This window comes from Vigna umbellata, chromosome 4 (assembly GCF_029865625.1).
Source record: "Vigna umbellata cultivar VRB3 chromosome 4, Vumbellata_1.0, whole genome shotgun sequence".
Lineage (NCBI taxonomy): Eukaryota > Viridiplantae > Streptophyta > Magnoliopsida > Fabales > Fabaceae > Vigna > Vigna umbellata.
Window position 1 is genome coordinate 43,411,851 of NC_142168.1, and position 17,865 is coordinate 43,429,715.

General features: G+C 42.1%; 1 protein-coding gene across 1 annotated transcript in view; it reads left to right on the forward strand.

The window, feature by feature from the left end:
• Window positions 1-16,177, forward strand: part of LOC148200294 (DEAD-box ATP-dependent RNA helicase 36-like) — a 42,721-nt gene extending 26,544 nt beyond the window's left edge. Inside the window, exon 6 of the mRNA XM_088113554.1 lies at window positions 15,923-16,177. Coding sequence (XP_087969680.1) covers window positions 15,923-15,953 — 31 coding nt within the window. The 3' untranslated portion in view covers window positions 15,954-16,177. The remainder of the gene's footprint in view (window positions 1-15,922) is intronic.
• Window positions 16,178-17,865: the final 1,688 nt, after the last annotated feature.

The window sequence follows — 17,865 nt, forward strand, 5'->3', positions numbered from 1 at the left end:
TCATTCCTCCACGAGGTTAGTACACCTCACATTCATTCATCTACAGGGTTTGTACACCCTCCACGAGGTTAGTACACCTCGTATCATTCATTCCACAGGGTTTGTACACCCTCCAAGGGGTTAGTACACCTCACATCATTCATCTACAGGGTTTGTACACCCTCCACGAGGTTAGTACACCTCGTATCATTCATTCCACAGGGTTTGTACACCCTCCAAGAGGTTAGTACACCTCACATCATTCCTCCACGAGGTTAGTACACCTCACATTCATTCATCTACAGGGTTTGTACACCCTCCAAGGGGTTAGTACACCTCGTATCATTCATTCCACAGGGTTTGTACACCCTCCAAGGGGTTAGTACACCTCACATTCATTCATCTACAGGGTTTGTACACCCTCCACGAGGTTAGTACACCTCGTATCATTCATTCCACAGGGTTTGTACACCCTCCAAGAGGTTAGTACACCTCACATCATTCCTCCACGAGGTTAGTACACCTCACATTCATTCATCTACAGGGTTTGTACACCCTCCACGAGGTTAGTACACCTCGTATCATTCATTCCACAGGGTTTGTACACCCTCCAAGAGGTTAGTACACCTCACATCATTCCTCCACGAGGTTAGTACACCTCACATTCATTCATCTACAGGGTTTGTACACCCTCCACGAGGTTAGTACACCTCGTATCATTCATTCCACAGGGTTTGTACACCCTCCAAGAGGTTAGTACACCTCACATCATTCATCCAAGGGGTTAGTACACCTCACATCATTCATCTACAGGGTTTGTACACCCTCCACGAGGTTAGTACACCTCGTATCATTCATTCCACAGGGTTTGTACACCCTCCAAGAGGTTAGTACACCTCACATCATTCCTCCACGAGGTTAGTACACCTCACATTCATTCATCTACAGGGTTTGTACACCCTCCACGAGGTTAGTACACCTCGTATCATTCATTCCACAGGGTTTGTACACCCTCCAAGAGGTTAGTACACCTCACATCATTCATCCATAGGGTAAGTACACCTCATATCATTCATCTACAGGGTTTGTACACCCTCCACGAGGTTAGTCCACCTCATATCATTCATCCATAGGGTTGGTACACCCTCCACGAGGTTATTAGACCTCATTCACTTCCATAGGGTTGGTACACCCTCCATAATGTCTACACACCCCAATTCTCTTAGCCTTGTTCATTTTGTTTAGATTTCCCTGTTTATTCCTCTCTCATTCTGTTTGAAATCCAGACGAAATTAGTATTTCTATCTTTACTTATCTTTTACTCTGATAATATAAAAACGTCGTTTGTCATATTATCTAGTAAAATCTAAGTAAAGAGGGGCAGCTGTCAATACCGAATTTCGTCCGGATTGATTTTTGACTTTACTATTAATGTGTTCTCCTATGTTGATTATTTATTTAGTTTTATTTCTTTATCAATTTCATTTTTATTTTTATTTTTATTTTCGTTTTTATCCCTTTTTACTATTTATTTATTTTTTGTTATCTATTATTATTTTGTATTTATTCTATCTTTATTTATATAAATCATCTTATTTTATTTTGTTCTCCCTTTTATTTATTATTTCCTTTTTGTTTTGTTTTACCTCTTTATATTTTATTTTATTTTAATATAATTAATATAACTAAAAAAAACAAGAAGAAAAAGGCATTTTTGTTTTTTAGTAAAAAGAAAAAAAAAAGAAGAGAAAGGAATGTTTGGGGTTAGGAGACAGGGTACGGGGTGCGCGTGTTGGAAGGAAGGGGAGCAGAAACCGTTTTACAGTGTACGCGGGTGATGGCAGAGAGGTTTTGGAATGGCAGAGACGTTTTGGGATGTACGGGATCGGTACAAGGGGATTTTGATACGGGGCACAGAGAAAGGATCAATAAACACATAGCGAGAGAGAGCAGAGGAGAGGATTATTCTGGTTTTGGACAGAAAAGAGAGGAGAGTTTGGAGGAAGAAAAGAAAAAAGGGGATTTGGACACTGTCTCTCAGACCTTCATCTTGGGCACCATTGGTGAGGGCTTCGAGAGGGCATTCACCACGTTTGGCACCTGCAAAAAGACGCGGAAGCCAGCTTGGAAGAGGAGGAGGAGGCACCGGATTCACATAGTTAACGGCGGCCAGTGGAGCTCCTAGAGGTAAGCACGCCTTATTCACTTGCGTAGTCATACTGCATTATACTGTGATGTTGCTCTGTTTAAGTGTGTTTGGATGTATGAATGTTCCCGTCCGTCGTCATCCTTCCACGCACAATCACCCTCCCATATTCACCATGTGACTTCCCATGTATGACTTTGCCACTAATATCTTCAGTTTCAATCTCCTGATTACCTTGTTCCTGATCCTCCTTGTACTAAAAAATAAGCAAACAAAAGAGACCAAATCAATATCCAGCCAAACCCCTCGGCCTTCTCCAGTGATTTCAACACCATCCCCAATTTCTTTCACCTGTAAAACGCTAATCCACCACTGAACCTTTGCATTGTCATCCCCTTTCATATCCTCTCAAGCATTCTAACCAAACCACAACCAAAAGCAATTATCAGCAAAGCCGCTCATTGCCAAATCACCAGCAAAGCAAAGGATTTGAATAGGCATATACAGAAAACAAAAAAAAAAAAACCAAAAGCATAAGCACATTACAATATCAGATTAAAATCTCAACCCCCAAGCACGGTCTCGGTAAGCTTCCATGGTTGCCTTCACTGATAACTCATCTTCATCTGCAAACACCCGCATAAAGTCGAGCCTTTAAACCGTTTTCTTCTCACCAGCTCCACGCCTTCATCTTCTTCCTCACCAAACAGCACACACGCACATAGTCTGTTATACGGATTAAGGAGATAACGATGGAAAACAAGAGAGGGAAGAGTGGTGTTGCCGGGACGGTTAGCAGTCGAGAGAATCCGCGAACGGAGAGGGAGGAAAGCGATGCTGGTAGCGCCGGTGAGGAAGCGCGCTCCAGTTAGAGGCGACGGTGGCCGGCTCTGGCAGAGGCGGCGGCAGGAAGTGCCCAAGGTGGGAAAGCCTCAACCCTAGGCTAGTGTGAGAGGAGCGAGGGAGAGAAAGCAGTGGCGCCGCGGTCGGCAGTAGGGCTGGTGACGCGAGTTGTCGCCGGCGAGGCCAAGGCGTGTGCTGGTTGAGGCAAAGGTGGCCGGCGCTGGCGTAGGTGGCGGCGAGCCCGTGATAACAGTTGAAAAACTGTTATTTTCATGCTTAAAGTTGATACTAAAAGCAACCTTTAGACTTAGAAACTAGCTTGAAATCATGCCTTTTGTGTATATTTTCAGAAATAAGAGAGCTGGACAGGTTTATGCTTGATTTAAGTGTTTTTGTGCAGGTTTTGAGGTGAATTTGGTGAAAGAAGTGAAGAATAAGAGAGAGGACATTAGAAAAGACAAGAAAGAGTGCAAAAAGGAGAAGTCGAAGGCACCGCTCAGCGGCAAACTACCGCTGAGCGGCACTCAAGAGGTGGCGTTGGAACCGCTGAGGGGCAAATGGCCGCTGAGGGGAAGAAAGAAGACGCGTAACTACCGCTGAGCGGTAAATGGCGCTGAGCGGCACTTTTTGGGCTTGGGCTTTTGTAATCTTTTGTAACTCTAGATTAGTATATAAGGGCTTGCACGTCCTTTAGTTAGACATCTTTGGCAGAAACGAGGAAAACACTCTCTCTTTCACCCCTTTGAAGGAGGATCTTGGATGCTCAGGCTACCTCTTCACCTTTATTGGGTTTATTCTTTCATACTTTCATTGTTATTCATCTAGGTTCACCATGAATATGGTGAACTAAACCTTGTATGTTTGTTGGGGAATCAATGTAATCTCTTGAAGCTCTCATATATGGATTTGTTGAATACATCTTTGAATTAAGACATATGCTTTCTTTTCATCATTAGTTAGGGTTTTTCCTCTTTGCTCAATGCTTGCATTGTTTAACTCATTCTAATGCATGATTATTGGTTTTGTTGATACGGACACGTACGGGGAAATCTAGATCCGGGGAATTTCTCCCAATATTTTACTGACAATATTATATTGGTTGCCTTAAGCTCCTGCGGTAATGAACTAATCATTAGGAATGCTAGGAATTGTATGAACTATTTGATTAGGGAGAAGCCATCTAGAATGGTACATTAGTGAGTGGCATTAACAATGATGATTTGAATGTTGAATTCCTAAAATATATGAGAGTGGATGAGATGAAATTGACCCCCAACAACATATTCATTCATATATTCCATTGAAAGTGTTTATCTTTTATCTTTGCCATTGATCAATTCATGCATACATGTTTATTTTCGTCTTGCATATTAAAATTTCAATTATTGTTTTCTTAAGTCTTAGCTAATCAAGAAACCACATAACTAAACTAGGCCGTGAGTCCTTTGGGAAGAACGATACTTGGTCTTACCAAGTTTTATTACTTGAACGATTCGGTCATACTTGCCGATTGTGAAACAAGTTTGTGACATCATATTTTGGTGCTTACAAATTTGTCCATCAGCCCGCGAAGAGAGTAAGAGACCTTGGGTCTCTGGAGAGTGTGTGAGTCGTGGGAGTGAGCTTACGGGAGAGTGTTTGAATCTGAGTGGGTGAGGAATGGAAGGGAAGGTGCCAAACCCCTAAGAGATTCTAGGTTAGAAATCACCCGGGTGGGCCAAGCCCATAAATAACGCACGTTAAGCCTTTTTAGAACGTTCGTCCCCTACCTCCTCAACGAACGTCTGTCCGTCCACTTCTTGGACGGACCATTTGGTGACCAACTCCCAACCGAACGCTCGCCAACAACGAACGCTCGCCAACGCTCGTCATTCAACGACAACAACGAACGCTCGCGAACGCTCGTCATTCAACGACAACAACGAACGCTCGATCCAACGAGCGCTCGTCATTCAACTCCTGACCGAACGCTCGAGCGCTCGTCATTCAGCCCTTTCCCAACGAACGTTCGTCCCCAACGAACGCTCGTCCCAGCGAGCGCTCGTCATTCAACGCCAACAACGAACGCTCGTCCCAGCGAGCGCTCGTCATTCAACCCTTTCCCAACGAACGTTCGTCCCCAACGAACGCTCGTCCCAGCGAGCGCTCGTCATTCAACGCCAACAACGAACGCTCGTCCCAGCGAGCGCTCGTCATTCAACCCTTTCCCAATGAACGCTCGTCATCTACCCTCCTGTACTCAACGTACGTTCGTCATATCACCCACGAACGCTCGTCATCCAGTCTATTTTTCTCAACGTACGTTCGTCAACTCTCCCCAGCGAACGCTCGTCATCCAGCCTTTACTCCACATACGTTCGTCATATCACCCACAAACGCTCGTCATCCAGGCTATTTTTCTCAACGTCCGTTCATAATTCCCCCAACGCTCGTTATTTTTATTTGTTTGTTTTTCTTATTTCATTTTATTCTATTTCATTTATTTTGTCTATCTTATTTCATCTGTTTTATTTATTTCTTTTATTTTTATTTTTTTTGTTTTCTTCTATCTACTCATTCTACATATTTACTTATCCTAAAATATATATTTAATAATGCAATATTTACAATTTAAATAAAGGAATTTAAAAAAATACGTTTTAAGGGTTTAGGCACATGTGTGATCGCACGCATCGTCCTTGTGCTGAAAACCTTTTCTCTTTCTTAATTAAAATTACAAAAAAATACGTTTTAAGGGTTTAGGCACATGTGTGATCGCACGCATCGTCCTTGTGCTGAAAACCTTTTCTCTTTCTTAATTAAAATTACAAAAAATACGTTTTAAGGGTTTAGGCACATGTGTGATCGCACGCATCGTCCTTGTGCTGAAAACCTTTTCTCTTTCTTAACTAAAATTACAAAAAATACGTTTTAAGGGTTTAGGCACATGTGTGATCGCACGCATCGTCCTTGTGCTAACAACCTTTTCTCTTTCTTAAACAAAATACAAAAAAAGGTATAAAATCTTCAAAAAACCCGAAAACATCAACAATTTTAAACAACAAATAGCCTTGCTACCCAGAACTACGTGATCCTTGATTCTCCATCAAGAGTGGAGATACGTAGGAGCAAGGCCAGTCCTTGTCAGGTTCACTCCCCAAAAATCCAAAATCATTTCAAAACAAATTTTCAAACAATTTCCAAACAAACTTCTCAAACAGTTTCAAAAGAACTACGTAACCCTGATTTCTCATTTTTGATGAGAATACGTAGGAGCAAGGTCAATCCTTGTCGGGCCCAAAAAACTAAAAAATATATTTTGTTTATTTAAAATTTTATTTTAGGGGATAGTTAAACATTTTGAAAACCACATCATATTCGCGCATTTAGTTAAAGGTACTGCCTTAGGGCAGGCGTTGTAGGGTGCTAATACCTTCCCTACACGTAACCGACTCCCGAACCCAGAATCTGGTTTTCGTGGACCGTGCTTTATCGTTTTATGGTTTTTCCGTAGTTTTCCATAATAAACTATGGTGGCGACTCCAAATCTCTTTTCAAAACCCGTTTCCTTTTGGATCGTCGTCCCGTCGCGATTCCGGTTGCGACACACATCCACACGGATGATCATGGCAAGGACAAGACGGATACACATATACCGACAACGCAAGGAAAGTGCAAGGGTAAGCTTATTGAATTTAATTTAAGTAAAACATATATTTCATACGTATCAAATACAGCAAGTAAATTCACAAACATGTACATACAATACATACAATAATTCCATCCAAACCCTGATGCTAGACCGACCGTCCGGACTGTATGAAACCTGTGTAGCTAAGGCGTCCGTGCACTCAGGTGGGGTAACTAGAATGCTCATCAGTAGCCACCTGAGGTTAGTCTATTCTGTCCAAGTTACAGTTATGGACTAGACCTCCTGCCATTCCCACATATGACATACTCCTCTCTACTTGAGAACGAGCACTCACGGAATATCAGGATGAACCACCATCTAAGCTTACCACGTTCATACTTACAAATCTCAATTTTCAACCAAGAGTCGTTCCACCCTAGAACGCTCGTTCAAATTCTAAAATCATAATATCATTTCATATAATGTTCGCACATTTTATACTTCCCTCTACATCACATTTTCATTCTTAGTTACACTTCCATAAAAAGACGAACGTTAATTAACTGTTTGGACGAACGTTATTTGAAATCAGGACAAACGCTATTTAAAGAATCAGGACGAACGCTATTTAAGGCTAACGCTCGACAGAGGGCCGAACGCTATCAAAGACGAACGCTCGACAAGGGTCGAACGCTATCAATTACGAACGCTCGACAAAAGAACGAGCGCTATCAAGAGCGAACGCTCGACATAAGGTCGAACGCTACCAAAGACGAACGCTCGATATAAGAACGAGCGCTACTTATCATTTATCTTTTTAAACGAGCGTTCGGTCTAAGACCGGACGCCACTTAGGACGTACGTTTTTAGGTCGAGACTCTTAGCTGAATTCAAAATCATAGAAAATTGGGATTTATACAAGATGAGATATTTAAAGTTTATATTTCAATAATTTGACTAAGAGTTCAAAGGGATATTGTCAGACTTCTAAATTCTCACACAACATTCGTGATGTTTACGTCTGGCCGAAAGCACAACGTAAAACTATATAAGAGGGCGTTCGTCCTCAATAGGAAATCCTTTCCAAATGAAAGGGTTCGACTTCTTCAAGAATTTTACTATAAATACCGTACGGTCAATGACCGTATCGATAACGAACGTTCATTTGCATATACTTCTCATATTAAAATTTACTCTTTCAGTAACTCATTTTCCAGTATAACTTTCATTCATGCAGTTAATCATATCACAGCGTTTTCTATACTTCTCAAGCTTCGAATCGAAATCACATACCACATCAAAGGTCAAAATCATACTGCATACAAATTTGCAGAACATTCATACACACAATCATATAATTTCCCAGTACATACATGCAACACATTCATATATCATCTTAGAATCATATTCATAAACTCAAAAGTCAAATATCAGAAATCATATTTTCAAGCATCACATAACGCACATGCAGTACAGACATCACATGAATTAAATCTAATAAGCTTCCCTTACCCGGATTGCGCGTTCGTTCGTCAAAAGAAAAACCAGATCCCAGTATATCTCTTCTACCCTTTACGTTTCAACCCAAACTCCTTAAACTAAAATTTCAGCAACCAACACGGGTTCAGAGAAAGTGCATGCAGTTCAAAACGAGGCTTACATGGGGATAAATGAAGAGCAGTTAAGGACGTGAAACTTACCCGTTTCAGAATCCAAAACTGTTCGGTTTGATGGAAAGCTCACGGTGCAGGGATGCTTCTCACGGTGCTGAAACGTGAACGGAGCAAAGGATGATGAGTTACAGAAGAGAGAAGAAGAAAGGTTTTAGAGAGAGGATGGAGAATTTAGGAGATCAGAAATTTAAGGAAGAAGATGAAGTGTTCAGAGGAATGGGAAGAGTTTTCCAGAGAAATACATTTCTCTTCCCACGTAGGACAATCGTCTATCCGCATCTGCCACGTGGATCCCACTATCATTTTAGAATGTTCCATAGTGACACTTGTCAGAGAAAATCAGAGACTGTGAGTGCACATTAATGGCACAGCACGTGGAGGGGCGTGGGTGCATTAATGAAACACAGAGACATTAAATGGGGCGTGACAATCCCCCTAACTACAAAAATTTTCGTCCTCGAAAATTAAATCTTACCAGGGAAGAGGTGAGGGTATAAATCCTTCATAGCGTCTTCCACTTCCCAGGTAGAGTCGCCCGTCTTTTCGTCCCACACTACTTTAACTAACCGAACGTCCTTTCCCTTGTATAACTTAGTGCGTTCGTCTTCAACGCGAATCGGTTTCATCTCTAGCGTTCGGTCTTGTCGAAGACGAACGTTCTCCAGTTCCAATATGTGCGAGGGATCGGCCACGTACTTTCGGAGTTGCGAGACATGAAATACTGGATGAAGGTTGGATAATTGAGGAGGCAAAGCTAGCTCGTACGCTACAGGTCCAATCTTCCTTAGAATTTGATACGGCCCCACGAACTTGGGAGATAATTTCTTTGGTCGTAACACCCTGCCTACTCCAGTAGTTGGATTCAGTCTCAAGAAAACGTGGTCGCCAGCTTCGAACTCCAAGGGTCGTCTCCTCTTATCTGCGTAGGACTTCTGCCTGCTTCTGGACGTCTTCAACCTCTCTTGAATTAATTTCACCTTTTCAGTCGTTTGTTGAACGAGCTCGGGTCAAGTCAATATGTGTTCTCCTTCTTGGAACCAGCAAAGTGGTGTGCGGCATTTGCGTCCGTAAAGAGCCTCGAATGGAGCCATTCCAATGCTTGATTGGAAGCTGTTGTTGTAGGTGAACTCCACTAATGGTAGGACTTCATCCCAAACGCCCATGTGATCAAGTACGCACGTTCTCAACAAATCTTCAAGCGTCTGGATTGTTCTCTCGGATTGACCGTCCGTCTGAGGATGGTACGCTGAACTCATTTGGAGTTTGCTGCCCAGTTCACTTTGCAACGACTGCCAAAACCGAGAGGTGAATCTTGTGTCTCGGTCAGAGATGATACTGGACGACACTCCATGCAGACGAACGATCTCTTTGATGTAGAGCTTGGCCAAGTTGGTCAACGACATCTTCAGGTTGATGGGTAGGAAATGAGCACTCTTCGTTAGACGATCCACTATTACCCAAATAGAATCGTGATTCTTGACCGTGCGAGGCAAGTGAGTCACGAAGTCCATTGAAATGCTGTCCCACTTCCATTCAGGAATCTCCAAAGGTTGCAGTAGGCCGCCCGGCCTCTGATGCTCCGCCTTCGCTCGCTGACAGGTCAGACAAGATGCCACAAAACGTGCAACGTCATTCTTCATTCCTGGCCACCAGAACGAACGTCGAAGGTCTTGATACATCTTAGTCATGCCAGGATGTATGCTGAGACGACTATGATGTCCTTCCTCCAAGATAATCCTCTTCAGCTCGCCATCATTGGGAATGCACGTCCGTCCCATGTAACGTAACATGCCGTCCGTTCCAGCGTTGAAATGCTTGGCTTGATCCGTACCGAGCGCGCTTAAAATCTTCATCAATTCTTCATCCTCTCGTTGTTTCATCCGGATTCGGTCGAACACATCACTTGATATCCTCAAGGTGCAGCATTTAATACCGCTCGGCTCCAACTCGAACTGCAACCTTAGGTCTCTAAAACTTTCCACAAGGTTCAACTCACGTACCATCATGGACGACACATGCACCACCTTTCTGCTCAACGCGTCCGCCACAACATTCGCTTTACCAGGGTGATAAAGCAATTCGAACTCATAATCCTTTAGGAATTCGAGCCACCTCCGCTGTCTCATATTCAACTCCTTTTGATCAAAGAGGTACTTGAGGCTCTTATGATCGCTAAAGACTTGGAAGACGGATCCATACAAGTAATGTCTCCAAATCTTTAATGCAAAGACGACCGCTGCCAGCTCTAGATCGTGCGTTGGATAATTCCTCTCATGTATCTTCAACTGCCGAGAGGCATACGCCACCGCTCGTCTTTCTTGCATTAGAACGCACCCCAACCCTTGGTGAGACGCATCACAGTAGACTTCAAAGGGTTTGGCAGTGTCCGGAATCGCCAAAACTGGAGCGCTCGTCAACTTATTCTTTAACTCTTGGAAGCGCTCTTCACACAAATCAGTCCATGCGAACGGTTGATCCTTCCTTGTAAGACGAGTCAATGGTGCTACTATCTTAGAAAATCCTTCAATGAAACGCCTATAGTAGCCTGCGAGCCCCACGAAGCTTCTCACTTCCGTGACCGAGCGTGGACTCTCCCATTCCAAAACCGCTCGTACCTTAGCCGGATCAACTGAAATTCCACCCGCGGATACAACATGACCCAAGAACTGCACTTCCTTCATCCAGAATTCACATTTAGACAACTTAGCGTACAGCTCTTTTTCTCTCAACACTCCAAGTACCACCCTTAAGTGTTCCTCATGCTCTTCACAGCTCTTGGAGTAGATGAGAATATCATCAATGAACACTACCACAAACTTGTCCAAGTACGGCCTAAAGATCCTGTTCATGTAGTCCATGAAGACTGCTGGAGCGTTCGTCACACCGAACGGCATGACTACGTACTCATAATGTCCGTAGCGTGAACGGAAGGCCGTCTTCTGAATGTCTTCTTCCTTAACTCGAATTTGATGATAGCCGGATCTCAAATCTATCTTTGAGAAGACGCTCGCTCCATGCAATTGGTCCAGCAATTCGTCAATCCGAGGCAATGGGTATTTGTTCTTGATGGTCAGCTTATTCAATTGACGATAGTCAATGCATAGCCGTGAGCTACCATCCTTCTTCTTCACCAACAATACACGTGCTCCCCAAGGTGACACGCTTGGGCGGATGAACCTCTTGTCCATCAATTCTTCAATTTGCGTTTTAAGCTCAACCAATTCAGCAGGTGCCATTCTGTATGGTTGAACGGATATGGGAGCCGCGGTCGTTACCAAATCAATCGTGAATTCCACTTCACGAACAGGAGGTAGTCCTGGCACTTCATCCGGAAAGACGTCCGGGAATTCGTCCACAACCGTTCGTCCTTCAGTGTACCTATTGGACGAACGTTCAAAGCTCTCATCCGCAACCCCTATGTCTTCATGCGTCATTATCAAGAAACAACTCGCGCCCTCCATAATATCTTCTTTCAACTTGCCGAGCGTCACACCCAACTCCTCTTTGTCTTCTTCAGGAAAAATTAACTCCTTAGCTCCAATATCTATGAGAATACGATTGGTATTCAGCCAATCCATTCCCAAAATTACCTCTAAGTCTTTGAGAGGCAAACAGATGAGATTCACCTTGTATCTATGCCCTTCTACCTCAATAGGACATCTAACGCACACAGTAGATGTCCTGATTTCACCAGCTGCTGGGGTCGACACCACCAGATCAAACTGCATCTCGCTCTCAGCTATTCCCAACTTAGCAACGCACGCCTTCGAGATGAAGGAGTGTGTCGCCCCCGAGTCAAATAACACACAGCAAGGTATTCCATGAATTAAGCAGGTACCAGTGACGAGCGTACCTGAGCTCGCTGCTTCTGCCCCAGTGATCGCATACACACGCCCAACAGCTTGGGCTCGTCCACCTCTTCCTTGTTGATTCCTTCCAGCGTTCGGCGGCCTCATCACTGCGCGTCCGCCCATATTACACTCATTCTCCAGATGGCCGTTCCTTCTACATCGAGTGCAATATTTCCCTCCAATCAACTGAGGGCATGACGACCTGAAATGGGGTCCTCCACACTGGAAACATCTAACCGGCCCCTGTTGTCCTGACTGTCCAGCAACTACCAAAGCTTGAGACCCACTATTCTGTGCTGGACGAGCGTACGGTGTCCTGTTCCGGTTCAGATTGGGCCTCGACAGAACTGGTGCCCTTGACGCTTGTTGTTTCTTATGTTGTGCTGCCTCAGCCATATTTTTCTCTAATACTTTAGCCCTCTCGACCATTGCAGGGAAAGACCGAATGCAAAGACTGGAGATCAATACCTTTAGATCGCTCCTCAACCCATTCTCAAATTTTCTACATTGCCACTCTTCACTGGTTGCCATGGTGTTGAAACGAACCAAGTGTTTAAACTTGTTCGTATATTCAGAAACTGACTTTCCTCCCTATACCAATTGCAAAAATTCCACTTCCTTAGAAAAACGAACGCTATCCGGAAAGTACTCCTCATAGAACTTGCCTCTGAATATTTCCCAGTTAATAGGACTGTGAGCGTCCGTCAATAAAGCCTTCATGCTCGCCCACCAATGGCTTGCTTCTCCAGTAAGCAAATATTCCGTGAAAGCCAAACGATTCTCATCTGGACACCTCTTGGCGTTGTAAATCCGTTCCATATCCTGCAGCCATTGATCTGCCTCATCCGGAAGACCCTTCCCACTAAACTTGGCTGGATGGTGTTGAAGAAAACTCTCCAAACTCCACTCGGTATGATGAACGGCATTGGAAGAGGACGCTCCTGGTGTGCCCCTTGTGGCGGCGATGAGTTCCATTAATTGTCTCTGAGTAGCTTCAGAGTTCTCGCGTGCGGCCTCAAGACTTCTTAAAGCAGCTGCGTTCTGCTCCATTAGTGTAGCGTTTTGTTGTTGCAACCGTTCGATCACAGTTTCCAACAACCTGGCACTGTCGGACGTATCTGGTCCATTGGGTGGTGGAGGAGGAGGAAGTCTAGGCGCCATTTGTTCTCTGAGCCAGAGAAAAGCGAACGTTAGAAATGTTTAAGAGTTAAAAACAATAACTCACCAAACATATAATAAGCACACAGCAAAAGCACGGTGCACTCATATCCTACAGTGTCCTTTTTATAGAACAAAACTGCTCTGATACCAATAATGTAACATCCCAAAATTATACAGTCAGCAACTATATAATAGAATATTAACATGTATTAATATTATATAGCAGTTTTACAATTAACGTGAGCAGTGTGCAAAAATGGCCGAACGGCCTTACATATACACACAAAAAAATAACGAGCGTTCACAAAAGAATTAGAACGAACGGTTTACAAAATATTGGCCGAACGTTCAACTATTTACAATCCCCAAAAGAGCGCTCGCTCACAGCCGCTCGCTACCCAAATATACTAACTGAAAACCGAACGTCTTTACCGCTCGGCCTTCACTTCCACTTCAACGAGATTCTCCTCAGCTAAGACTTCTTCTTCAAGTGTTTGCTCCAGGGAAGTATCACCTTCTGCTCACATCCACACGGATGATCATGGCAAGGACAAGACGGATACACATATACCGACAACGCAAGGAAAGTGCAAGGGTAAGCTTATTGAATTTAATTTAAGTAAAACATATATTTCATACGTATCAAATACAGCAAGTAAATTCACAAACATGTACATACAATACATACAATAATTCCATCCAAACCCTGATGCTAGACCGACCGTCCGGACTGTATGAAACCTGTGTAGCTAAGGCGTCCGTGCACTCAGGTGGGGTAACTGGAATGCTCATCAGTAGCCACCTGAGGTTAGTCTATTCTGTCCAAGTTACAGTTATGGACTAGACCTCCTGCCATTCCCACATATGACATACTCCTCTCTACTTGAGAACGAGCACTCACGGAATATCAGGATGAACCACCATCTAAGCTTACCACGTTCATACTTACAAATCTCAATTTTCAACCAAGAGTCGTTCCACCCTAGAACGCTCGTTCAAATTCTAAAATCATAATATCATTTCATATAATGTTCGCACATTTTATACTTCCCTCTACATCACATTTTCATTCTTAGTTACACTTCCATAAAAAGACGAACGTTAATTAACTGTTTGGACGAACGTTATTTGAAATCAGGACAAACGCTATTTAAAGAATCAGGACGAACGCTATTTAAGGCTAACGCTCGACAGAGGGCCGAACGCTATCAAAGACGAACGCTCGACAAGGGTCGAACGCTATCAATTACGAACGCTCGACAAAAGAACGAGCGCTATCAAGAGCGAACGCTCGACATAAGGTCGAACGCTACCAAAGACGAACGCTCGATATAAGAACGAGCGCTACTTATCATTTATCTTTTTAAACGAGCGTTCGGTCTAAGACCGGACGCCACTTAGGACGTACGTTTTTAGGTCGAGACTCTTAGCTGAATTCAAAATCATAGAAAATTGGGATTTATACAAGATGAGATATTTAAAGTTTATATTTCAATAATTTGACTAAGAGTTCAAAGGGATATTGTCAGACTTCTAAATTCTCACACAACATTCGTGATGTTTACGTCTGGCCGAAAGCACAACGTAAAACTATATAAGAGGGCGTTCGTCCTCAATAGGAAATCCTTTCCAAATGAAAGGGTTCGACTTCTTCAAGAATTTTACTATAAATACCGTACGGTCAATGACCGTATCGATAACGAACGTTCATTTGCATATACTTCTCATATTAAAATTTACTCTTTCAGTAACTCATTTTCCAGTATAACTTTCATTCATGCAGTTAATCATATCACAGCGTTTTCTATACTTCTCAAGCTTCGAATCGAAATCACATACCACATCAAAGGTCAAAATCATACTGCATACAAATTTGCAGAACATTCATACACACAATCATATAATTTCCCAGTACATACATGCAACACATTCATATATCATCTTAGAATCATATTCATAAACTCAAAAGTCAAATATCAGAAATCATATTTTTCAAGCATCACATAACGCACATGCAGTACAGACATCACATGAATTAAATCTAATAAGCTTCCCTTACCCGGATTGCGCGTTCGTTCGTCAAAAGAAAAACCAGATCCCAGTATATCTCTTCTACCCTTTACGTTTCAACCCAAACTCCTTAAACTAAAATTTCAGCAACCAACACGGGTTCAGAGAAAGTGCATGCAGTTCAAAACGAGGCTTACATGGGGATAAATGAAGAGCAGTTAAGGACGTGAAACTTACCCGTTTCAGAATCCAAAACTGTTCGGTTTGATGGAAAGCTCACGGTGCAGGGATGCTTCTCACGGTGCTGAAACGTGAACGGAGCAAAGGATGATGAGTTACAGAAGAGAGAAGAAGAAAGGTTTTAGAGAGAGGATGGAGAATTTAGGAGATCAGAAATTTAAGGAAGAAGATGAAGTGTTCAGAGGAATGGGAAGAGTTTTCCAGAGAAATACATTTCTCTTCCCACGTAGGACAATCGTCTATCCGCATCTGCCACGTGGATCCCACTATCATTTTAGAATGTTCCATAGTGACACTTGTCAGAGAAAATCAGAGACTGTGAGTGCACATTAATGGCACAGCACGTGGAGGGGCGTGGGTGCATTAATGAAACACAGAGACATTAAATGGGGCGTGACATATTGTGTAGGTTTTCGGTGCGAAGAATGTCGAGGAAATGAAGATGGGTAGCATTGAGAGGGAAACAAAAACTAGTGCTAAAAGAAAAAGGTTTGTTAATGAAAAAAAGTTAAATCAAAGAAGTAAAGAATTTGCACAGGGGAAGGAAAAAAACAGAAAAAAAGAGAATAGAGGCATCAGCTGATATAGCAAACTCCAAAGAAAAGGGGTAAGAAGTACATTAGTATATTTAAGTAAACGATGATTTCTAATTATGGAAAGAAAAGAGCTTAAAATCAAAAGCCGAAAGAAAAGAGAGGTATCCCGGTGGACGTAGAGAAGCTAAAGGTATTTTGGTAAATGGTTTGTTATAGAGGTGAGATTAAACACATCTAGGCAATATTCTTCCTTTGATTTTGAGCTCTGATTTTGTCTCTTTATTTGTTTAATTTGAAGTGAAAAAAAGGACCAAACAACTGAATTTGAACCTGATGAACATTCCTAGCCGTTGAGAAGCAGGGTGTCATCAATCAATTTTGTAGCCAATTAAATACGTTGCTGATTTAGCTTCAGAAAATTGTACAGGTGGAACAAAATTGTCATATTTTGTGAATTCAATTCTTTTATTAATGTGTTGATCCTTTGTATTTGGCTCTTTTAAGCAAGTTCGTAAGTTCAAGTTTGTGAATGGAAAAACGTGAGATGGTGGACATTTTATCAAAGGTTTTTCTCAGCATTATATCATTTATTGCAGATTTTGGGAGGATGAGGTGAAAACAATGAATAGGATGGCTAATAGTAAAAGTGACTAAAATAATCTATCCATTGAAGTGCGGGAGGCCAAGGGACGAAAGACATTAAATGACTTGTAAAGTGTTTTTATGATAATTAATGTTTTAGAAAAATGGTAAATGATGATTATGTTCCAAGGGAAGTTTTTGTATTTGGAATCAAGAAAAATCGTTTATGAATTAATACAGATTTAGTATTTCGAATTTATAATTCAAAATGTATTATTTATTTTGTAAAAGGAGAATAGAGGGGGAGAAAAAATAAAGAGATTCTGGTGGTGAGCTTGAAGAAGAAGAGGCTTGATAGAGAAGGGACACCAGTGGAGGAAGAAGGAAAAGAGAGGTGTGCCTATAGAAGAGGAAAACATTGAAAAACAAAAGTAGAATATGATTTCAATTTTGACACAAAATTAGAATTGATTTTGTCTCAAGTTTTCATATATATTAATTTAAAATTTAATAAATAAATGAATATAGTTTTTTTTTAATTTAATTATATAATTTTTTTTGACATGTTAAATATGTATTATGTTAAATTTAACTTTTAATTTGTTTATGACATTAAATTAAAAAGATTATATTAATTTATTTTTAAAGTTTGGAGATGTCAGACCTGGTAAATATATATACCCAAAACCCCTTGTGTCAGACCTCAGACACGTAAACCAAAACCCCTCCTGCCAGCTCATTAAAAATGCACCCAAAACCTTCTGCACTGACGCCAGGGGTCAAGAAACGAGGATCTGAAATCAGATAGTGGGATGCAAGTGTCAGCAGAAGAGCGGACGCTCGTTTTACGTGGCAAGAAAAATGATTTTCGGAAACCTTCTTCCCACTCTCTCTGCATGCACCCTTCTTCTTCCAAAAATCTGATCTTTCATTTTCTCCTCCTTCTCACTAGAAATCCTATCTTCTCTCTAAGAAAACTAACCTTTTCTCTTCTCCGATCATCATTCAGAAACCGTAGAAGTGTTCCCGGCGACCCAAGCTTCTTCTTGAACCAAACAAGTTTCAAGTTTGAGCTGGTAAGTTTTCTCCCCTTAGTCGTTCGATCTTTTATTACATGCGAAACCAAGTTCTGGTTGCATGCAGGGGTGTTTGATGAGCTGGTAAGTTTGAGCTGGTAAGTTTTCTCCCCTTAGTCCACGTTCGGTCACTGAAGTCCGAAGTTTCGTGGGACTAG